General features: G+C 36.5%; 1 protein-coding gene across 3 annotated transcripts in view; it reads left to right on the forward strand.

Moving 5' to 3' along the window:
- Positions 1 to 26,176, forward strand: part of LOC131439139 (LIM and SH3 domain protein Lasp) — a 116,837-nt gene that overhangs the window by 70,075 nt on the left and 20,586 nt on the right. For all 3 annotated transcript variants that reach the window (XM_058609805.1, XM_058609802.1, XM_058609804.1), the window contains 2 exons: positions 16,237 to 16,369; positions 17,147 to 17,282. In XM_058609805.1, coding sequence (XP_058465788.1) covers positions 16,237 to 16,369; positions 17,147 to 17,282 — 269 coding nt within the window. The remainder of the gene's footprint in view (positions 1 to 16,236; positions 16,370 to 17,146; positions 17,283 to 26,176) is intronic.

Raw genomic sequence — 26,176 nt, forward strand, 5'->3', positions numbered from 1 at the left:
AAACATTATGACTTTCATCCAATTTCTGGTTGCGGAATTACATAAACTTTGACTAAAATGAAAAGATTTAGATTTCCAAAAAAAAGCTGAATTTCATTTGAATCAGGAATTACAGAGTATTAAAAGTATAAATCGAAATATTTCGCAATGGGGGAATTTGTAAAGTGAAGCGAGTTTCTTAGAATTAGTCAACCAATTTCTTCGTTACTTGATGACCAAATAAGCTCCATTCGATCAGTAATATTAATAGGAATAGTAATCAAAAACTCTTAAACGGAAACCATTTCGATTACTCCGATATGGTTTCATTCTTTTTCACTAACTTAGAGCCAAAGAAAAGATTACAATTGTTTCTATATCCTTTATTAATTTTTTTCGTTCTAGTTTATATAAAAAAAACATTGGCCTGCTTTAAAAATTTATTCCATTTTAAAGTGTCTGTGTGTGTAAATTCCGTAAAGTATTTACCGTTTTATTTCCTTTACAACTCAAGCAACAATTCCACCAGACTCGCTCGACTGCTTTGTTCCGGTAACCGAATCCCTCGCCTCAATACGAGATCATTTTTCACTTCCATTTATCACTTTGCTGCAAAGATTTCTGGCACGAGAGCAATTGAAATCGAAAGCGTTGCGCCGCGTCTGCCTTCGACAACAGGAGATAGAAACGCCCTACGGTACCGCAATTACCAGTTGTCAGTCACAAATCAAACACCGCAAATGTAGTACGAATAAAAGGGAAAGTCCTGGGTTTGAATCATTCTTCGAAAATGTTCTCTCTTGGTACACTGTAAACGAACCGCCAGAGGAACTGTTCCTACCTACCGAACGATGGTATGATTTTATTTACATCCCATTTTTGGTCACGATTTGTAACCATTTTAATTGGTAACTTTGCACGTCGTCCTAAACTCAAAAAAAGGTACCAATCCAAGCATCCAACTTTACTGAATGGAGTTCAGTATAGTAAAATAACTCGTACTCGTAAGTATAGTACTCCTTAGCTGGACTAATCGGATAACGCTTTATGTAATTGGAGATTAGAAGCTCGTCCAACCCGTTATAGATAGGATATCGTAAGTGTGTAATCAGAGCACTGTCATTCAGCTGTGACTCTTCCATGCTTATTAAGGTGAAAGTTTATTTAGGCATCCCGGCGGCGGCGTCGTGGTTCTGTTTCTACACTGAATTAACCTTTTCTGTAGTGGCACGTTACATCCGTATGATTAGACCAGTTTAAAAGGTAGGCATGACAGATTAACGAGCAAACACGGCAAGCTCCTGCTTGCATGCTGCTCATGCTTGGATTATGGTGTAAGTAAGTAGCCCAATTGCGCGGCCTGCCCGTGCTTTCCGGGTGAAAATGTAACCATAGATCTACTTCTTCTCTACGCCCACCTAACAATAATGGCGGTTGTCTAAGAAGGGTCATAAAAGTCATGTATGTACTTATTTGTACAATTAAAATACAACTGTTTTGTTTATGCACAACTTTTTCTTTTAGTTTTCCAACGATCGTGTGATTTCAAAACTTATTTCCACTTTCGCTCTCTTCAGCCATGTAGGATCAATCTTCGAGACACGTAAAATTTCCATTCGGTAATCATCCAAGCAGACTAATCTTACCATAGTTTAACAATATATTTGAGCTTAGAGTAAAAATGTTGCTTTTGTTAGTAATGAATTTTTTTCTCTCCGTGTACAACAAGAGTCGCTACGTTCGTGTGAGTAGCACGTGTTACTAGCCATATGTTGAACGAGTTACCAATGTTACCTCCCGGGCACATGTTGTTTGAACAAATTAATTAATGAAACTGATGAATTTCGCTCGTCACGTCTATAGCGCCTGGCGTTGTGCTGATGGGAACGGTCGAGCGTAGGCACTGAGCTCGCTGGGTTGCATTTAGCTGACACAGATTTTGTAGCTTGCCGATTTAGCACATCTCACGGCTAGTAAACGAGATATCCAGACAGCAGCGTGGCTGTTTGTGGGTCATTTGCGGACTTGAATGTCGTTCGTACGGTACGAGGCCTACGCGACGAATGACAGGCGATTACGTGCATGTATGGTGGCAAAATTGAACTAAATAAAGTGCTTCCTACTTTCGCTTGCACCCAGCCAGCACTCGGTTGGATATCAGTAACAACAATGTACTGGGGTCTCTCATTGCTTGCCACAGCCTGACTGACTGCGTGACGTTTGACCGACTCTCATGCGGTAGTAATTTTATGCCGCAAATTGGCAAGGTTGATTGCGAATTAGTCCCTTATTGGTACATTGACATGGGCAGGATTTCCTTGGGTGCGAGTAACATGCGAGTGACTTGCGAATGCAGCTGGCTGGAACTGTGATGGTAAAAGTGCGTCAGGATTGAAACGAACCTTAGCAGATTCCACTTCAGTTGCAGTATTCATGTAGACAACGAGATTTTTTTGGGAGGGCAATTTTAGACTATATCATTCGAAAGTTTTAGTTTATTTCTAACAATTTAAAACGAAATTAAACTCTGACTCACACTTAATGCTTGGATTGGAGATATTTCAACTCAATACGAAACGGACTATTTATAGTTTAAAAGCTTGAAACTCAAATATTTAGAATTTCTATATAAAACATCAAGTCCTAGGAAGGCTCAGGAACTGCTTCCGAGTGGTTATATCATCGAATTCCCGTTTGAAACTAGTATTGAAAAAAACGACTATAATATGTGCAAGGCAGTTATTTTTCATCACGACAGCGCTCGACCACAGGTTGCGATTTCGGTCAATAGCTATTTGAATACCAGTTGTTATTCCTTTTTTATGACAATCGCATTACAGTTCAGATTTTGGATCATTTGACTACAACTTGTGTCTGGTAATATATCATGCTCTTACTAGAATACGTTTTTAAAGACTGTCCCAGAAAGTATGGACGCACTTTGATTTCGCTGACAATAATTCACGAGTGTTAGATTTGCAAATTTTATTCGATATACTGATAATATTAGACTACAACAACAGAATATTATTCTCAACATTTGCTACTTAGCCATTGTAGACTAGACGTTCCTCATTAAATTCCGTACAGACTTCTTGGCGACAAGTTTTGACACTTTTTTCCAATCTTTTTCGAACTGTTGAATGGTTTCGGCTGCCGAAACATGTTTCTTAGAATGTGCCTTCGTTAATGCCCAAAATTTCTCAATTGGTGGAAGTTGTGGGCAATTTGGTGGATTCATGTCTTTTGGGACGAAAGTGACATTTTTCGTAGTATACCATTCTACCGTTGATTTCGAGTAGTGGCAAGAATTAAGATCTGGTCAGAAGACAACAGGATCCTTGTGACTTCAAATCATGGGTAGAAGTCGTTTTTGTAAACATTCCTTGATGTATATTTCGCTGTTCATTGAAGCAGTTGTGATCAAGGGTTTCGAAATCTTACCGCAGCTACAAATTGCTTGCCAGACCATAGCATTCTTACCAAATTTTTCGAGTTCAATCGATGTCTCCGACTGGTTTTAAACTTGCCCTTCTCGCACCGTATAATATTGTGGTCCCGGCAAGGATTTGTAATCGAATTTCACATAGGTTTCGTCGTCCATGATTATGCAGTTCAAATTTTTTGGCCACATCCCGAACTGAAACCTCCTTCTTTTGCTCGAACGCCTTCAGTATACTTTTATCCAACTGAGAGTTAGCAGGACCTTTTTTTCGACCCGTTTTCTGTTTATCCTCAAAGGTTATCCTCACCTAACTTCCTGATTGCATTTCGCAAGGTTTTTCACTTACTCCTTCCATTTTTGCTATCTATCTCAGTGACAGTCCGCGTTCTGTGCACCATTTGTACACAATTTTTCGACATTGTTCTGCTGAAAGTCCACGCATTTTGAAACAATGAAAACGAATAAACAACTGCACAAGTGGTTAGAGAAGAGTGTAAACAACAGGACGCAGTCATGAAAATTGACAGATTCTGATCCATTGCGAAATGGCAGCGGTTTCTGGTTGCGTCCATACTTTCTGGGACAATCTTTACTTCAGTCTAGGGAATGAAAAATTGGTTAAATTTCTTGTGGAAATCTTAAAGACTTTCTTCGAATCTAAAATAAATGTGGGTTTATGTAATCTTATTTGCCTTTCTCATACAGAAAGGTTATATAATCAATGTGGAAACCGACTTTAGAATCATGAAATTCGACCGTGCTCTATCATGCGTGTCAAGTGTATACTTTTACGTTAATTTTGTCTTTTGTTTCTTGTTTTCAATCATTCTGTAGAAGAAGAATCTATACTTGCTGCCAAATTCAGCCATATCGATTGTCAGCATGTTAGTCAATTATAAAAACTCATGGTTCGAGTATTCAATAAGAATAAAGATTGAAATTGCATTTATTCAATGTGTGAAACATTCGAAAATTCTTTACGAATCAATAAAGTCTGCAATCCAACCAACTTTTGGTAAGCCCACTGCACTCAATCGCTGAAAATATTCCTGGTTTCTATGTGTCGGTTTTGCTTGTTATGCTTTGTGCGATGATTCGTTCAACTCCAGCGGTTGAAATTTTTGCCCATTTTTGGGACTACATTCCACCTTAAGGTCAAATGAAAGATCTTATGATCTAATGCAGAATTACAAATTTCATCCAGATCCGACTTCCGGTTCCGGAATTAATGATGAGTGTTAAAAATTGTATACCGCTACTCAAAGTGGCTAAGCAAAAAAGGTGATTTTTTTAAACTGGAGGCAAAACTGTTCCAATCGGTTGTCATTGTCCAAACAGGCTAAATAGGCCAAACAAACCGATTCCGCCTATACTAATACCTCTGAATTACATTTTCGCAATTAAATTATCACACTAAATATTTTTACAGAGTGTACTGGTGATTCTGCGACCAAGTTCAATCGTTACTGACATCAAACAGTGTCGTGAAGGGTGCATTCGATAAAAACGGCACACCGATAACACTCCGTAACTTTTTAACAGTATGAGTTAAAATCTGAAAATTTGAGTAAATCACATTCATATTGCATAGTTCCAATCATGACATCGAAGCAAGAAACTTTGCGTGAGTAAATTTTGTGAACTTACTATTGAAATCCCGAGGCGTCCCATCGATGGATCGCTAATACAACTCGGCCTCGCATGATAAGAAACTTCAGGTGGTTCAATGGTCAGTAAAATTACCAAGAAAGTGATGCAACAGTTCAAGAACCGTCCTAACATGTCAATTCGAGATATCGCTAAGATGTTCAAGGTGTCAGGTGATGTTGCGAAGGAAACCATGTAGCATATTGGGTTACATGTTTACAAGGCGCAAAATATCCCAAACCGGAATTAAAAAGCAAAAATCACTACGAAAAAAGCGCCCGAAATCTTTACCCGAAGCATCTTATCAAATCGTGTTGCATTGTGATGGATGGTGAAACTTACGTCAAACCCGGCTGACCTCAACTTCTTGGGCAAGTGTATTTTGTTGGCTAGTTCGGGTGTTCGAAAAAGGAAATAGGCGAAATGCACACAGAACTTTCTGATATGGCAAGCGATTTGCGGAGGTTGTCAAAACAATACTGGAGCAGAAGAAAATTTGTTTAAAAACACTGAATCGGTTTTACATGATTTGACGAGTAATGGGAAAAGGAAGGCACCATCATTCGGTACAAGATACGAAATTGAATTTTACCAATCAATTCTTCTTGAATCTTGCGAGTTCAGGTTTTTTTCTTCAACAGATATATTTTGAGCTGAAAATCAATTAATGTAGTAATTGAAAGCAGTGTTGGGAAAAAACCAAAATTTCGAAAATCGCGACTGAAATTTTTAAAAAGTGATTTTTAGACAAAGAAAACTCACTGCAGAAAAGTTTAGTACTGATTTTTTGACAACGCGATTCTCACTGAAACTGATTTCACATCGGAAAAATCAATTGTGAAAAGTTCACTAATGAACATTCTGCTCGATGATATTTGAGAAAAAAGTTCGAACATTGAGTATATGTGGTATTTTTTTGGTATAGATTTTTGTGAAATAAATTTCCATAGCTGTTGTATTTCAATCCTTTGCAGAATGCATGATGAATAAATTTGTCGATGAACAAGAATTGAACCTTTCTGAAATTATCAGTAGGGTGGTTGATAATGATATTAAAAACAATCACAAAGCATGTTATGCAGCTGATAAAAAAATATTAGCCATCAGCTGTGGGTGAAAATTCGTCTTCAATTTTCGCTGACACAGAAAATCACCTGTAAACTTCGGGGTTTAGAGTTTTATGGAATTTGTTTCATGAATGTGATTTTTCCAGTCACTGAGTTGTTTTTTTTTGTAGAAAATCACTAGAACTGATTTTCTCACGACTGATAGTGAAATGAACTTTTTCTTATCATGATTTTCCCAACACTGCTTGAAAGTATTACTATGAATAACGATAGCTAAATTTAACTTTTTTTTTTTGTCCTACACATATGTTTAGTTGTTTTTCCCTGACATTGAAAATATTTCGAAACGTTAATCAGCAATGTAAAATAAATATATTATAGGGCAAAGATTCAAAACAAATGTTCTTCTGAATTCTCAAAATCAATGCCTATCTGTCCTGTATTTTTTCGGTAGAACTAGACAGTGAAAATAGAGACGTTTCTGTTTTCGATGCAGCATATTGAGAAGTAAAATTACTAATTATATACGCTCATATTCAGCGTAATTTTATTGAGTCTTCTAATACTTCGTTATAGTAGTAGGTCATTAGGAAATTCACTTCAAGGATCAGAAAATTATATTTACAAACTATGAAATAAGCATGATTGATTCCGCATTGCACAGACACAATTATCGCAAAAAAAAAACAGAAAGTCTTGACCGAAATAATATGACAAGAGTACATTCTCCAGACTTAAGAGGAAATTGCATTCAGCAGCTTCTCCAATGAGTATAACGAAAGGCCATCCGTTCGCCCATTGCTGCATGATTCGCTCAGAGGATAAAACTCGTAGAAAGTGCAATATATATCCGCCAAACAGGGAAGAAGAGTAATAACATGGCTATTTTTAGAACCCAAAATTGTCTTTCAAGCATAGCAATGAATATTACGATCAAGTTCCTGAGACTCTGACCAGCACTTTATATGGTAGCTGTAAAGACAAAGGTGACAAGCAACCTACTTTTAGATCAAGCCGTGTCACGGTTTCATATTGGGAAAGTTTCTAACTGCAATTAATTGAAAGATGGAAGCAAAAAAATTAAAACCTGTAATAATTGCTCACAAAAGGTTAGGTAGGAGTAACAAATAGAAAAACTGCCTTTCACTACAACCGATTTTAATCAGCTGCAAGCTAGATGAGATTCAATTTATGTGTTCGTTTCAAGCGAAGTAGAGGTGCCGTGTCACAGGCTCATATGAAGGGTATGAATAATATACCCTGGAATGTTCGACCAGTTTGGTTCTGATAAAATTCCACACTTCAGTTCTATGTAAGACATAACACCATGTATGCATGGCGCAACGAAATTAATTTGTCATTTGCATCAATGCATACACGGACTGTAACATAATAGAAATGACTGATCATTGTTTGTAATGAGCTATTTCGATAATACTTTTAACTCATAAAGAAGAAAACTTGACATTTTTTTCATTGACATACGTCATCCCTTCAATGGTTTCGTACGTTGCGATTGGATCTCGGTTTATAATTGCGATCTAATAATAATTTTTCCACAGAATAAGTGAGGTTCTTTTCTAGACAATTGTGACAATTGGACTCGTTGCGAAGGCCGATCTGAGTCTATTATTGATTTATCTTCCAGTGAACTATTAACAACAATTTTATTTGCGATGGCGAGCGCAAATGTTCAGCAAATTGTGATTTAACTCGTATTCTAATTGTTGTTCATAAGTGACGCGTATTGATCAGAATCAATTTACGGAAAAATTTATATTAATCGTGGGTAGTGGAAATGTTAAAACCTGTTTTAATCCACCTAGTGGTGTAATGATGCCTTTCTCATATTATTCATATTCCCAAAATAACATATTTCGGCTATCAAAATACAATGCCTGAACAAAAGAAGAATTACATGGTTCATTCAAGAGATTTCGTTTATTTTTACATCGTCTTGTGTAGAAACACGCTCTTTATATTATCATTTCTACACATATCCGCAATAATTCCGGAATTGAAAGCTTGATCGGGAATAAGTTCATAAGACAAAGAGAAATTGTTTATGATTGATAAGACCTTGTCAACTATTCGTCTTTTTTTTATTTGAAAGATATTTTTATTCTGGTCAATTTTCGTACAAGCATTACGTGGCCGAATTAGCCGAATTTTTAAATAAAGAATTTTTTGAAGTTGATCTCGTTGTCACTCTTTTTCTAGGAGGAGAAGAGCTTCCATTTCCATCCTGCGAGGGTTGAGGGGCACTTTGTTCGTGGCTCGTGTCATCATCCATTGCCGCATCAGTGGTTTTGTTGTTGATTTCCGTCTTCTTTTCGTTTTCCTTATTGTTCGCAGTCTTGAGCTCGTTGCTAGTTGCTGTAAAGCGCCTTGTTGTACATTGGTTGCAGTTGTTGGTTGGTTTGATGGTAAAACAGGAGTACTACGCTCACTAGTTTCCGTTGTTGAACGGTTGACCTTGTCTTTGGTTGAAGATGTTCTTTTCGCAGTTTCAGTGCAAGGTTTACCGTAGTGTGCAGGTTGTTCACAAAACTGACATGTAACCAGCTGATTTTCATAGATAATCAGCGTTTTACACGGATGTGTCCCACCTTGACCACAAATGATGTAAGATGGAATTGCCTTATATAGAAGCATACGTACCACTTGCACGCCATTACGGATACCGGGGGAAAAATTCCGCCATACTTCTCTTTCGATGGAAAGGACTTCACCGTACTGCGACATATTCTCCCGAACGTACTGATCGGTGACTTGCGGGGGGAGGTCATGCACGCGTACTTCTATGGCACTGTCCACCATGTGCACAGGGATTTTGTATTTAATGTTATCACACTCAACGCTGTGCACCTCGTTGTTAACCGAAGCGAATGCAATTGCATCTGGTTTCACGTTTAAACATAATGTACAATTTCAATTTCAATTTCATTTGCTGCTGGTCTAACTTTGCAACGCTTGAAATCTATACAAATTGAATTCGGTCTTGCAGGCCAAGTTTCAGGCTTTGTTAAATCGTATTTGACCATTCCGTAGACTCTATTGTTCACTGCACTGTATTGTCTTTGTTTCTTTTGCTTCGACCGCAAACGATTTTCGACTGTGTTGGGTGAGATGCGAGCACGAACTGAACTATTCGTCTTGATCAGCATCATAAGCAAATCATATGAATCCATAAGAATTCAGGAACTTTGAACTTTGTATGGGGCCATAACATATTTTATTTGAATCTGATTTTGTGAAAATTAGGTTGGTAATCCTAAAGCAACAAAAATGACAATATATGTAACCCACACATACAATAAATTGATTAGATTGGTATATGCCATTTGTCCCTACAGGCCTAAGATCATAGGTCGATTTTCATGGTAATTGCATATAGCTCTTCTTTATGAGGGGGGCCCTTCAACCTCAGTTTGTGAAAATCGGGTAAGCTATCTCCAAGAAAATTGAATGAAATTATTTTCACAGTTTTGACACATCCTGTAATTCCGGAACCAGAAGTAGGATCAAAATGAAATTCTGAAACTTGGTATGGTACCACGAGACCTTTCATTTGAATCTAACCTTGTAAAATCTGTTCAACCATCTCAGAGTAATGCGAGTGACATTATTTTCACATTTTTGGTGTTTTATTTTCACATTTTTTATGCATATCACCCTGTAATTCCGGAACCGAAAGTTGGATACAAATGAACATGAAATGAACATACAAATGAACAACATAGTATGAGACTATAAGACCTTTCATATGAATCTAAAATTGTGAAAATCAGTTAAGCCATCTCCGAGAAAAACGAGTGACATTATTTTCACATTTCTGGTATATATCACCCTGTAATTACTGAACCGGAAGTCGGATCCGCATGATATTTCGGAACTTTGTATGGGACCATAAGATCTTTTATTTGAATCTAAGTTTGTTAAAATCGCTTCAACCATCCCAGAGTAATGTGAGTGACATTATTATCACATTTTTTATGTATTACTTTCACATTTTTTATGCATATCACTCTGTATTTCCGGAATAAGTTTGAGAAAATTGGTTTAGCCATCTACGAGAAAAGTGAGTGACATTATTTCCACATTTTTTTATGCATATCACCCTGTAATTCCGGAACCGGAAGTCGGATCCAAATAGAATTCTGGAGCTTTGTATGGGACCGTAGGGCCTTTCATTTGAATCTAAGTTTGTGAAAATCAGTTCTGCCATCTCCGGGAAAAGTGAGTGACATTATTTTCACATTTTTTATACATATCACCTGTAGCTCCGGAACCGGAAGTCGGATCTAAATGAAATTCAGGAAATTTGTATGGGGCTATGAGACCTTTCATTTGAATCTACGTTTATGAAAATCGGTTAAGCCATCTCCAGAAAAGTGAATGACATTTTTTTCACAATTTTTGTACATATCACCCGTTAGCTCCGGAACCGGAAGTCGGATCCAAATGAAATTCAGGAACTTTTTATGGGGCTATGAGACCTTTTATTTGAATATAAGTTTGTGAAAATCGGTTAAGCCATCTTCGAGAAAAGTGAGTGACAATATTTGTCACACACACACATACACACACAGACATTTGCTCAGTTCGTCGAGCTGAGTCGAATGGTATATGACATTCGGCCCTCCGGGCATCGGTTCAAAAGTCGGTTTTTGCAGTGATTGTATAGCCTTTCTATATGAGAAAGGCAAAAATATAAACACTTTAAATATTCTGACCAAAAGAGCATTGAATTATCCAGTTGTTTTGACTTATACATTACTTACAAGGAAATAATACTGTTCCTTGTAAGTAATGTATAAGAAATATCATAGACTATGATGTATTTGAAGCGAAATTAGTTGCTACGGTAGACGCAATACATTTACTTAGCGTATTTTTTATGTTTTTCTAGGTATTGAACACTTCTTACGTTTTTATGTCCGAAACGGCATATTTCAGGGCCATTGCTGATTCCTTTTCTTTTTTTCTCTTTTCATGAACACTAGTCCAAGGCTGCCTACTGCACTGTGGTCAAGGCGTTCTAAGATCTTTATTTATGAAACATTTATTTACAACATTTCATTATTCACATTTGATACTCAATTTCATTATTCTCATCAAAACTGAGGAAAAAAAATTACATTATGTCAATTTAGTGATAAAAAATCTTAAAAACAAAAATTTACATTGTCGTCGCAAAATTGAGGTTCTTTTGAAATAATCAAATATTTGTAATGAAATTTATTCGAATGTCTCTGAACTCATCTGAAAACATCATCTTTTGAGCCAATATGTCTTTTTGAATTCAAGGGTGTCGTTTACTACAAACATTCAAGCGGTAAAACTTATGACCATACGACGTATTAATTGACTCGGCTTTTTCGGTTTAAAACATTCAAAACATTAAGTTGATGGAAATATGAAACAAGTAGTATTTTCCTAGCAATGAAAATTTGCATAAAACCGCGTCTTAATTCACCTAGTCGTGTGATAATATCTTTCTCTTATCATTCAAATATGCTCATTATTACAATGCACTATGGTCCGAAATAGGAAATTAGCGTGACAAAAATATTTTCACTATTAAATATTAGTTTTTTTGTAGTTGGTGTCTCAGATTCTATAAATCGACTGAGCCATCGCAAACAAAATTGTGCGACAAGAAAGAAGTGCGTTTTGTCAGTGTCAGTCACTTAAACGAGGATTTGCCCGGATCGGGAAATGGCCGGCTCAGCCATCTCCGAGGAAAATGAGTTGATAGAAAAAAATTTTCAGTTTGTCAATTACGTCAATTATACGATTTTATTTCTGGAATCGGAAGTGTCTTCCATATGATATTTCGACTTATCGAATTGCCAAACAGGACACATAGTAGCTTTGAAACAAGCCTAAGATTTCGAAACTCGTTTGGGCATCTGTGTGAAAATTGAGTGAACAGATAAAAGAGCGGTTTGTCAATTATGTCACTTATATGATTATATCTCCGGAATTAGCTTTCAAACGAGTCTAATATTATTGAAATCGGTTCAGCCGTCTTCTAGACTCTAGAGGATAGAGTAAGTGTAGAAAGGTCAAGCACATACATATACACATAAAAATACGCAAATAAACACGAGTAGACAATCTTATATAAGGGAGAGTGTTCGGTTACCAGGACCCTTTTATTTTAAGCTCATAACTTCTGACTTCGTGCACATTATGTGGACATCTATACATCAATGGAAAGCTGAAGTCCCTAGCTAACAACTGATTAAGAAACTAAGTTGATTCAATCAATTGAAAAAAAAAATCAATTTAGTAAAGCGATAAATTTTGCCATTTCAAAAAAGGTGTTCGGTTACGCATGTGTTTTTTGCATGAATATTTTTAGGTGTTTCAGTTTTCATGACATTACTCTAATGTTCGTCGTTTTAAGTGGCAATTTTATATTTTAATCACTCATTACTCTGTAATGTCGAAACTGCAAATCGGATCGAATTCGAATCTAAAAGTTTAACAATCGATTAAACATTCCATGATATGTCGAAGTAATTTCCACTTTAGAGTTTAGGGTAATTTAAGGTACTTCCAGAGCCGGTATTCAGGAACCAGCATAACCCAAACCGATTCGTATGATTATATGACGAATAAATTGCAATATTTTTGAGTCCAACTTTAAGCTTTTCGGGATTGTCAGCTTCTATATCACTTTGAATTTTAAAAATTCATCGTCCTACAATTCCAGAATCGGAAGTCAGAATTGAATAAAATTGGATATACTTTAATTTGAACTTCTGTTTCTAAAATTTGATTTGGCTTTTTTTTTGAGAAAACAATTGAGCTTTGAGAAACGATTCGATACTGGAACCGGAATTCGAAATTCGGTGTAGCCGAAGTCAGACAAGTTCACCTGAGTAGCTGTATAGTTTACATTTGTTTCAAAATGTTTGAAAATCAATGTAGACATCTTTGAGGAATCGTAGTGCGAATTGAATTTTTGGGTTCCTTCCGAAACGAAAACTGAATACAACCAAAAATGAAATAAGTTTATTTGGTTATCGACTATCCAAATCTGTTAACCCGATAAACCGGATTAATTTATGTGAAATAGACATTTTTATACTAATCGCCCTGTATCTCCGAAACCGGAAGTTGGATCTGACTGAAAAACAAGATGTTATCTGGAATCTTAAAATTTTTCATTTGAATCTTAGATGATTCTTATATTTCATTTGAATCTTAAATCGGTTCAGCCATCTACGAGAAAAATTAATTGCATTATTTTAATTTCGTTTCACATATTATCCTGTAGTTCCGGAACCAGGGGTCGGAACCAAACATAATTCAGGAACCTTGTTTGGGAGTATACGACTTTTCATATGAATCTAAGTTTGTAGAAAACGGTTGAGTCATCTCCGAAAAAAATTGAGTCAAATTATTGGTCACACACGCATTTGCTGATCTCGACGAACTGATTCGAATGGTATATGACTGTTATGTTCTTCCAGCATTTATTGCTGTAAGTAGTTTAAATCAATATAATTATGGAATTGCTTTCAACTCGAAAATTCTGCCATCATCTGGTTTACATATGGCATATTCGAATGATTATGTTGCCAAAAACGAACCGTGCTAAAATCGGTCCGAGGCAAAATATCATGCTGTACACAGTCTTTTGGGTACTTAGAAACAAATGTATGTAACAGTATAAAAAATCGTGTTTTATGTTGCTCCCAAGCATTTCTTTGCCTGACAGCGCTCAAAACTTTTACTGCTGGAATAGGGGAAAAAGTCTCTTACACAAAATTTTCGATATCTCCGTTTAAAACGAACGGATTTCAACAATCTATGGCTTGTTGGATAGGTATTACCGTGCGGAATCTAAGTCTGAAAATATATTCTGTTTTTAAGGTCAGTTGTGACAGATACTGTCAAAAAAATAAAACTTTTTACATAAAGCATCGTATAACTCAAAAAGTAAACATCCGATCTCAAAACCATTTAATAGCGTTCTGGGTGACGGGGAGACCTTTCATTTGCGACTAGTTTGATCAAAATCGGTCCAGCCATTTCTGAGATCTCGACCTCTTAGTTGACAACACACATACCGACACACACACATTTGCTCAGTTCGTCGAGCTGAATCGATTGTTATATGACATTTGGGTTTCCGAGCATCGGAAAATTTATCTAAAGTTTGAGCGAATTCTATACCTATTTTTTATATTTATAACAAAAGGTAAAAACTTTTTTGTTATGATACTAACGTAATAGTGAACGACCAGATGCCGGTATTTCGATCGCTTTTTGCGTTCTTCATCAGTGTCTCATTTTTTAAGACGGTTTTATTACCGATTCAACCGACAAAACGGTCTTTGTTTTTATCTCTGCTCAATTTTCTCGAAGATGGCTGAACGAATTCTGATAACGCAAAACTCGTTAAAAAGCTACAATATGTTGATTGATTATGATGACCATTTCCGGTTCGGGGGATGTATTCTTCTAGATGACGAAACCGATAAATCGCAATTTTCTTTCAAACCGCTACATTTTCTCGGAGATACCTGAATCGATTTCTTAGACGCGTTTCTGAGTTTCTGCTAGGTTATTCGATTGGTTAATAACGCTCATGACAAGCACTTTTTGTTCCGTAGCTCTAATCGTATAAGTTAGGTAACCGACAAGTCGCACTTTTTTATCAGCAGAGGAAAGAAAAATTCAAATGTATTATTGCTTATACTTTCGGTTCCGGGGATACTACCGGATCAGCGACGTAGGGGTCGAAGTACGCTTTTATGAATTACTCAAATCATTCTGAATGGAGCCGAATGAATCTCCCTAAATTTGTGTTCTCAAAGAAAAAAATGATGAGACTATATGATTGGCAAGAGAGAGGGTTTATTATACCATTAGGTGGACGCTAAATTATTATTGCCTTTCACATATAGAAAGGTTATAACTTTTTTGGCGATTGTCTATGATGATTTTATGATTTTTTTGAAAATAATTTCAGGAAAAAGGCTTCAGGTCATCAGCTTATTAATAACCTAAGCCTATATGCTGCAGTTCGTTCTCACAGTACAATAGAATACCTAGAATAGTGACGCGAAGAGCTTCGTGAGAGCAAGTTCTAGTACTTATCGAAAATCTTTCGAATGTGCAGAGGAAAACTGATTCTTCTGAAAGGTACTTCGCCGAGTTCGTGACGTGAAATGTACCCTCTAAGAACACTGACAGACGTACTACCGCTCCCATTCAGCATGGCAATCTCGAAATGGACGCTTTAGATGGAACTGTTCTCACAGCATCTCGCTATCCCGACTGGAGAGTGCATATCGTATTTCTCGTGGCCTATGCACTTTTCTTCCCTTTTTAACTGACATGTTTAATTGAACCGTACCGTACGTAGCCGTGCCCAACGAGTCCCTTCTCGACTTGTGATGCAGAGGGGCCTTACCGACGTGATCTGAGAAACTCGCAAAAATAGGTCTCAGTTTTCTGCAGTTGAGTACAGGCAAAGCTTATGTCAGCCTTTTTGTGACCGCCCATTTGCCAAAGAGCAGGCACACGTAGGTAGCTATATGGTTTCATTTGCATTTTCGTAACCACACACAAGCTCGGTACGGATCTGTCCCATGGTTGACGTGGTGCGCGTGCGAACCGTGTGAATGCCATCGAGACGCCGGTGATTATGATTGCAGCAGATGATGTAAGGATCAACAGTCCTTTCTCGTGCCAATCGGCGGTTGGGGGAGGGGTTGCGGCAGACGAAACTTGTTTCATCGTTGTCGTCTCTTGATTCGAGTGGCTGTCTAGTATAAAAGACCGAAACACATAGGTGATTCAGGAATGTCAACTATGCATATAATTACAATGCACCGGTCGATGGGAGGGTAGGTGTAACTGTCGCCTCTGCGCAGTATATTGTGGCAGGCCTTGTGTGATATGCATAATGGTCTTATCGTGGAATCGATTATGAACATCTTTTCATGTCAGGACATTGAGTTGTCAGTGGGAAGCTTTGCTTGCAAGTTTGCAATTCTTATAAACATGTGATATCACTACAGGTAGCGCGTTCTTCAAATTTAACTGATTTTTGTATCTGTTTTATGTTTTCAGACACATCCCAAAAGCCAAAGCCACCACAATTGCAGAAACTCCGGAATTGAAGAGGATAGCAGAAAACACAAAAATTCAGTCGAACGTCAAATACCATGCAGACTTCGAAAAGCAAAAAGGGAAGGTTACACAGGTATAGTATCGTATTAGGTTCAATCAAAATTGTTCTCAGTGCCTTGTTTTTTAATGTCGGGAGTTCTAAGCAATCTGCATTTCCTAATTCACTATAACTGAAGCTATGAATCTCTTTAAGTTTTATAAAGTTGGAAAAGTATCGTTTGTACTAAGGACGCTCGTTTGCGAAATCAATGTAATAATTCGGGTTATCCTAATTCTAATTCCTTTAATATACTGAGTTCAACCTGTACAAGAAAGTCAACTGTACGTTAGAGGAAAAAATAATAGAAAAGTCACGTCAATGCCTAAATATGTAAAAAAGCTCGCACTTTTAATGATTATTTAATTTAATGTACGACCTCAATATCAAAAGCAGAGACAACCTTCAAAAGGCTGACCACAGTATCGTTCGATAAGCTGTCTTGATGATGAATTATCATTTTACACAACGCGGAGCATCCCACATTCCATTTCACTTTTTTCGAGTGAAACATATTTAATCGACCGAAACTTTCCTGCTCATAAAACTTCAATTAAATTAGTACACCGTGGAACTCTTTAACTCAAGTTTCGTTTTCTGTGTTTTCTTCCTCTACTGCACCATGTTTGGCTCACCGAATGATGGACAACATCATCTTTGTATGCTGCTCGCGTACACCAACAAACAAACAAACAAACCTCTTGGCGGATCTTGAACCAACCTCGATCGACGCGAACACCTCCGGATCGTCCGGGAAACTTTCGGCACCCCCGGATATGCTCTTGTTGCGTTGCGAAACAACAAAAAAACAAGGTCGCCGACGATCCCGAAACACTGCGAATCAAGCAAAACACGAAAAACATCTCCAACGTTGCCTACCACGGTGACTTACAGAAGAAAGCTGCCATGGAAAGACAAAGAGAATGTACAGAAATTATCGATAGTAAAGGTGAGTAGTGAGCTTACTGTATGTGGGAGGAAGAAAATGTAGCTGTACCCGTTTGCCCACCACGGGGGCTCGGATCAGGCTGTGCCGAGCTTCTCTTCCGTGGCACTCGAAGCGGATCTTTCGAGTGCTTTGGTTTTCACCTAGTTTTATTTGGTTTTAGTTCATTCCGACTGCTTTGTTGGCCTTGGCGAAATCAAATGAAAATTGCTAGCGGTCGTAACGAGTAAATTCCTGATGTGGTTTTTTTTGTTTGTTTAATTATAATGCCATATTTTCAAACTGTAATTGTTCATCAACTGATATGAAAGCGTAGCTAAGCTTGCGAATGATGCTCGCAAATTGGTATTAAAAGTTACATCCATTAGTAATACCATTCTCTTTTGAGAAAGCTAAAATGTTTCCCAAATACGATCTCGCGTATTATAGAAAATGAATATGCAATTCACTGTACAATAATTAGATTCCACCAGAATATCTGAGGTTTTAAAAAGCGGTTCATGAGATGAATTTAAAACATTGTATCATGGTTTAAAGAATTTGATTGAAATGATTTTAACTTGTTTCAATACTTTAGGTAACAATATAAACGCCCAAAAATGGTTTCTAATAAACATCGCAATATTTATCAAAATTTGTTGCCAAACGAAAGGTACCAAGAGTAAGGATCTGAAGTATATCCTTACTTTTGGTGTCATTCGTTCCTCGCAGTGATAACAATGTGGACCGGGGGCTACAAAAACTATGTCAACATATCCTTCGCTTAACATTTTACTCGACTGCGCAGGTCGTTGTGTGCCTCTTGTCCGTTATCTACGGAACCTATTGTCTGGGTATCAGTGGGTTTCCGCGCCTTATGTTGAGCACGTCATGTACTCGATAAATTATTTGTTTGAGCATCTCTGAAACAGCTTTGAGAATGAAACGAAACCTTGCAGATCCAATGCAGATTTCCGGTTGAAAGTACGAGCTCATCTTTCTCTATACTAAGATCGAGGACGACGCCCTCCATAGTTTTTCTTGAAGGCCCAATATTGTATGTTGATAGTCATATTTGTTGGATTTTTCTCGTCAACCTGGAAATAATTATATGAAATTCGCAGATACTTAGGAACACGTAAAAAAAAACACCGTAAAAATTATAAATTTCGGAAAAATCCAGCGAATTTTTTTGTTGATATAGTGACAATAACAATTTTGGTTAAATTCTACAAATGCTTGTTTTGAAACAACCAACATTTGTTGGTTATTGTCATATTCTAGTTTAAAGCAAGCAAATTTGTTTGTATCTGCGATATCTCGGTTTGAACCAATTTTATTATTATTTTGGTCGGGCGGGCAACAAACCGATTGTATTGTGTTAAACAACCGGAATTTTTTCTGCGGGAAAGATAAAAAATTAACGTCAAAGAGTGGTTTCACTGAAAATCACGATAGTTTTTAAAATTTAATTGTGTGTTGTTTTCTATTCCGCTCATTTTTTTCCCAATAAGAACAATTTGATTCTAGGCTTTCTTTTGAGAAGAGCAACACAATTTCTTTGACAATTTTCGAAAGCATATACCTCAAAACCAGTTTGTTCTTTTGATTTGGTGTTTTTAGCAATGTTTTATGTAGTTATTGGGACTAAATGGAGCAACTATGCGCTGTAAACAAAAATTGCTCTGTAGTTTTATTCCAATAATAAAACTAAATATGTTTTATTGATTGTTTAGGTTTGAAGCTGAAAACAGGTTTTTTTTGCACTCTATGACAATATGCTTTTTTTTTAAAAAAAGGTAAATATTTTCAAAATTTTGAAATTTGTACAAATATTTTCCGACCTGATTATATGAAATTAATTTTTCAATAAAAAAGAATCAGGTCAAAATTTCGCTAAATCCCACTGTTCTCAAGATACGCAGATTTGAAAAAACAATTTACTGAGAAAAAAGGAAATTACTGTGAATTTTTATTCTTCTTTTCCTAGAAGAGTTTTATTTTAGGTTCCCATAACAAGTTCATTCACAAAAACATTTTTTTTATATCGTTTATTTATACCCGACTTTAACTTACTTGCGGTCGTTCGTCTGAAAAAACATTTTTTTTATGCAAAATGAATTTTAAGTTACAATTTGAGTGTTACAATATTGAAAAGTTGCGTTTGTTTTCTTGTTGCTTTATAGTACACGAGATTTCGCACAAAATTTTTACAGTTTTAAAGCGACTGCAAATCTTCTTTCTCTTTATATATTCATCTTAAAAAAAAAAACATTTTAGAAAACAATAGGAAAATATAATTTATTAGCATTATCAGATATCTTTCAACATCGACAAAAAAATAAATTGTTCGGTAAATTCGTAAATATAATTGAAAATTCGCATTCAGAAAAAAAGTATCCAAAAATTTTCAAAATAAAGATGCTTAAGGAAAAAAATCTTCAATTTTTTACGGTATATACGGTTTTTCACATAACCCAAAGCTTTGCCGAAGACACCAATTCAAACGGATCAATCTTTCCTTAGAATTATTTTATGAAAGTTCTGGAATTAGGCATATCTTAATTTTTACTTACACTTTCATCAATGTACAAAAAGACACAAAAAGAATTAATGAAATAATGAAATGCAGAATTTGCTATTTAGATGATCTTCGGAAATCACATACTATAATAGCTACACATAGATAAAAATTAAAATGCCGTATTTTCTCGTGAAATGATAGTTTACCACATCTATTAACATGCCTTTTATCATGACATATACATTTTTATATGTTTTGACTTACAAATTTAACTTACTGGTGACTTTTCTTCTTATATGCATCTATCCAGATCCAAGAGAACTTGACTTGATTTCATCGTAATGTACATCTTGGAAACGAAACACCGTACATGTACACTAAGCACGTTCAAATAGTAATAGCCAAACTTGACAGACTTGGCTTTAACGGTGTTCTACAAGAATTGATGCAGTCATATCTAACTGGTCGTGAGATGTCTGTGAAAATAGGAAACAGGATAACAACACCATTTGCTGTTAGTTCTGAAGTACCTCGGGGAAGTCATTTAGGACCTTTCGTATTTTTACTCTATCTCAACGATCTCAACTACACTGTAAAATGTTTCAAGCTATCATTCGGTGATGATTCCAAACTACAACATCTGATAAATGGCCAGGATGACGCATGCTCTAAACTGGATGCTTTCGCAAAAAAGGGATGGTACTGAATGCCTCTAAATCTTCCGTTATATCCTTCTCTCGAAAGCGCTCAACAATTATATACGACTACACAGTTCGAAAAAATCTTGTGATTTTACATCATATAAGATGCACATGAATTTAAGCGTCGTCTTTCATACAAATTTATATTCAAGAAATTAAACAAGAGAAACATTAAATTACAAGCACATCGGTTACTCGACTGGACCGCAGAGCTCATATCTGTTAATTGAATAATTGATGAATATAAATCAGCGGCACTTGGTAGCCGAGTGCAAATTATTTTCGGAGCGTGTAAAATTCTGTGCGAGTAACATATTGCATTATTTGAAAAAATAACTAGTTGTGAATCGTATCGTTTGTAGAATTCTGTCACCTATAAAATTATTTATTTTTTTCTGCGTACAGCCTCTTGCAAAACGTTCCTAAACGCGAACCGTTTGTGAAAGACTTGGGAGTTGTTTTAGTCAGAAAACTTGATGTCAAGAATCACATCGATTACGTAATTTCAAGGGCTCCCAAACGCTTACGTTTCATCTCTCGAATTGCTACTAGTTTTCGTAACATACACTGCTTGGAAGCTTTTTATTGTGCACTAGTCCGGTCAATCCTCGCATATGCATATGCGCATATGCAGCTATCGAATTGACATCGATCGTGTCGAAGCTATTCAACGCAAATCCATTAGATTCGCACTTCGCAATCTACCATGGAGTGATCCATTAAACCTTCCAAGCTACGTGGATCGCTGCCGACTTATCGACTTGGATCTGCTGGATCAAAGGAATGTTTACAAGGCCGTTTTCATCGCGGACTTAATACAACACGTATCGATTGTGCTGATCTCTTAGGGTTGAATAATTTCAACATTTATCGTCGCAGTCTTCGTTCACACCCGTTGCTTAGAATTCCCGCTGCTAGAACCAACTACGGATATAATGAGCCTTTTTCTAGTATGTGTCGTTTATTCATTTGTTGCTCTGATGATGTTGATTTTCATCTATCCCGAAATGCAATCAATAATTTGTAATGTAATTTAGTTTAATCGAAGTCTTATATTGTACTATTTCGATATTATAATATGTTGGTAGAAAAGATGAGGAGGTTTTATGCCTATTGGAGAGAGAAAGTATAAATTTCATCTCCCTGCTCCCAAATAAAATAAAATAAGCGCGTTCAATAGGGTTCTATTGTTTATCCCAACTGCTAATTTAATTTTTAAGGGGAGAGAAAATCGATTTTTGATTTATTGTTTTAATCGATAGATATGTTGTCTGAGAACGTAATTTTAATTTTTCAAAGTTGTACTTTGAACCTTTTTCTGAGATACTGTTCTCGCGCCATGTCATTCCTTTCAAGCACATAAACTTTGAAGCGCGTTTTCTCGTTCGTTCACACGATAATAATAAAACTACTGATCCAATCGACACGATTGTTTTTTTCATTTTGTAAAACGTAATATCATAAAAAATAATCGATTTCATAGTCATCAGTAAGAGTTCAAGCAGAATTTGCTAACTTTGATTTCACACCAGCCATGAATGTTTAGGCCTTGGCAACATTATTTACTGACTCATTTCACAATTGCTGACATTCTTTTACTTGTTTAGCATGTTATTTGGATTTGGACAGTGCATGCTTGATCAGAATCAATTATTTTTAAATTGAACTGGAGGTCTGAGTAGTTGAGACGATTAGCCTCTTTCGCTACATATTGTACGCCATGTTCTCGATATCAAGATTCAACAATTTTAACGAAAATGCTTCTTTGAAAACTCTTCGAGGTATATTTTCTTATCGCAGTTCCAGTTGCAACATAATTTTAACTTCGCCCAGCACTTCTGCCGATGACATGCCATACTTAGTTTAGCTTAGGTCTGTTGTCCGTAACTGCGCAATCATATTTTGTTAAATTCAGTCGTTATATTTTGCTTTAAGGCACAGTCTTAGCTTTAGTCTTTATTCTGTGGAAATATCTTAAAGCTAAAAGGTGCAGTCAACCGCAAAATCAAAAAGAAGTGTGTCTTTGATTGATGGTGGTTTCATTTTTCGTATCGATCCTTCGAGTAAAGCTGCCAATTAAAATTTTGTGTTTCAAAACAAACAATCTTTTCACCAACTTTTATGCATAAGTAAATAATATGTAGAAATAGGGGATGTTTCTAATCAAGAATGATTTTTTAAAAGGTATAGGATTTGGTTAAAAAATAAAAAAAAATGAAAAATTGAGATCTTTATTGGAATCGATAGAACGATCAATATAATTTAATGTTTGAAGATGATTTCATGCAAATGTTGGCCGCAGCTCCAATTTTGGCACACTCTCTCCAACATATCGGCCTGTATTTCTCAAATAAATGCTTCAATATTGGCTTCCAGTGCGTCAATCGTTGCTGGTTTATCCTTGTAGACATGAAACCTAACATGGCCCCATACGAAATAGTTCAAAACCCTTAAATCACACGATCTAGGCGGCCAATGGACAAACCAAAAACGTAAGATAAATTGTTCACCGAAGGCGACTTTCAATTTGATCATTGTTCCGCATGCCGTGTGGGATGTGGCACCGTCTTGCTGAAACCATATGTCAGCCATGCCCAATTGTTCCATTTCGGGCAAAAAACGTCAATTATCACACGGTAGCGCTCACCATGCGCTGTAACATACCGCGCATCATCGCCTTTGAATAAGTACGGCCCGATGATGCCGCCGGCCCATAATCCACACCAAAAAGCAAAGTCCTGGCATAACATTCCTTATGTAGAATTTGGCCTTTCTGTTTCAACAGACTTCGCAGCCGATCCTTAGTGTACAGAATCATTGCATGGCTAGTACTATGGATCCTACTGACACTAAGGATCCTTCCAGGTCAGGACTCGAACATGCGACAACTGACTTGTAAGACCAAAAACCCACCAAATACACTGAGGTCTCTTTTTACGCGTAACTTCGGAAATCCGCGTAAAATACCTCAAGGCATCTTAGAAATTCATGAAGCGTCCAGATCTGGTGTAATCTTAATAATTTTTTTTGTGAAAATCGACTTTGGGACATAGACAAATCTTGAGACTTCCAAAATCGAAAATTTTTTTTTTGATACCGAAAAAAACCGCGTAACTTCGGAAATCCGCGTAAAAAACCGCATAACTTCGGAAATTCGCGTAACTTCGGAAATCCGCGTAAAAAAAACTTCAAAACTGAAGAAACAAATTTTTTTTTGATGCCAAACATCTTAGAAATTCATGAAACGTCCAGATCTGGTGGATATCAAAAAAAAAATTTTTTTTGTGAAAATCGACTTTGGGACATAGACAAATTTGGACTTACAGAACCGAAATTGTTTTTTATGACTTCCAAAACCGAATTTTTTTTTATGCAAAAAACCGCGTAACTTCGGAAATCCGTATAAAAAAACCACGTACTTCGGAAATCCGCGTACTTCGGAAATCCGCGTAACTTTGGAAATCCGCGTAACTTCGGAATGTCTCGTAAAAAGAATACTGCATAAAAAAGAACCACATAAAAAGAGACCTCAGTGTACTCGTTTCAAGTAACTGAAACAATTTTTCGATAAAAAAAATCTTCCTCCAACTTTGCCAGCACCCATTCATGATTAAATTATAGACCAAACGACGATTCATGATTAAATGATAGACCAAACTGAACAAATTTGACAATGACACAAGACACGATTCACGTGTGATCTGTCGAAAACAGTGTTACCAAAAAGATACCAGCAAAAAATCACCTTTTACTAAGAGTTCTCTAACGGATTCGTAGCATGTGAGCAAGCATTGTCGTGATGGAAAATTACGGTCTCGGCCAATTTTCTTTCAATGACTAATTCTGACGAATCAGCTGGGTTCGCTTCAATTCTTCTTTTATGGAAGCAGTACGTGCAATACGAAATTGAAATTACACGGATACAAATCCATTGCCGGTACCATGATTAAGAAATTATGAAAATCATGAAACATTACTTCTCATGAGACCATGCCTATCTCTGATGATTTTGTGTGCAAGTCTCATAACAAGTTTCATGATTCAAATCATTTCGTTCATCAAATCATTAATATTAGATATGATCTCATGAGAAGACAAGTTTTATGATTTTCATAATTTCTCAATCATGGTACCGGTAATGAATTTTTATCTGTGTATGTAGAAAAATCCACCAAATACTTGTCTCAAATAATGTTCGATTTTTCGGAGCACTCTTAGTTTCCAACTTGAAATAATTTCATTACGAAAATGTATAAAAATGTACAATTATAATGATTTAATGTTGTTAACAGATGATCAAGATCTCAACAAAATATATATCGTATATTTCTGCCAAATATCGACTGTAGGTGGATTTTTTTCAAAATGTTCGAAATTTACTTTTTGATCTCACACTCAAAATAATCCCATGAACTCTTATATATTAAGAATGCATCGCATTTGGTGGTCAGTTATATGAAGTTGAAGGTTTTTGATGTTTTATTATTTTAATAGTTGATCGGCATTCATATTTTATGTGCGGTTGTCTAGTTCTGAACAATAACTTAACTATAGGAAATTCGGTTTCAAAATCGGCACAACAAAGTTAATCCACTCGAGGGAATCCATATCTACTTTTGGAATTTGGAAATAGATAAATAATTTATACCATAACTTTAAAATAGAGTTCTAACGAAATGTCGTTTATAACCAACACAAAAAATAACTAGACAAATGGTAATCAATGTCAATATCTTCTACACTGTTTATTCCTCGCGTTTCTTGTAGATTCATCTTAAGAATTTTTCCTATACAGACAATACAGTACATCGTAGATACCAGTGATCCTGTATCCTATTACCGATACGTTTTCCATTCCCTTTTCCCATTGGATCATGCTTGTAGACCTAATCTAGTTTTCCAAACAATTTAATTTCCCAAAACACGATCAACGAAACCTTTCGTGGAAACTAACATGAATAGATAGCATAAACAAAACTGGCCTTGCTCGAATGTAGATCATTCGATGTGAAGCAACTACCAGCATCGAGTGGTTTTTCCCGCGAAATTTACCAAGTCCAAGTAGAGAAAGTCCCTTTGCGTTACCATGCTAACAATGGGCCATTGACTTCACAGTGGCTAGTTGGTACTAGCTGACGCTACGGTTACATAACCAAAACCTCATGCCAGCAGATGGTTCACGGTTTGTTGTCAGTCGGGTGACCCTCGAACGCGCATTTTGTAAATGAAGCACATTTCCTGCAGACTAAGGCAAGGCTACGGCCTGTGTCGTATGAAGGGTGCACTTTACACGGTTCAAGACTTATTTTTCGCCGTGTATCCACAACAATAGGAAAGCGTAAACATACCATGAAAAAACATCTTTTTTGACTGATGTTGTTTGTCACCGATGCCGCTAGCCGTAAACCGTCTGACCGTTGTGCTATCAAATATAGTGTTATGATCGTAATTGCGTTGCTTCGCCTTTTTTTTTACTTTCTAACCAACAACACTTTTCGGTATAAACAGATTTGAAGTTTTTGTCCTTTCATGGGTAGCAATCAGCGGTCTGTGTAAGATCTCTCTTCGCTGTTAAAAATTCGTCTCATGTCTCACACGGGAGCTTTTTGCGGGAGCTCTGTACTGCTGGAACACATTAGCACTGCACTGAATCTCAATGAACTCATCCTAACCCGATAAGTAGCGGTGTGAAA

The sequence above is a fragment of the Malaya genurostris genome, chromosome 3 (genome assembly GCF_030247185.1).
Source record: "Malaya genurostris strain Urasoe2022 chromosome 3, Malgen_1.1, whole genome shotgun sequence".
Lineage (NCBI taxonomy): Eukaryota > Metazoa > Arthropoda > Insecta > Diptera > Culicidae > Malaya > Malaya genurostris.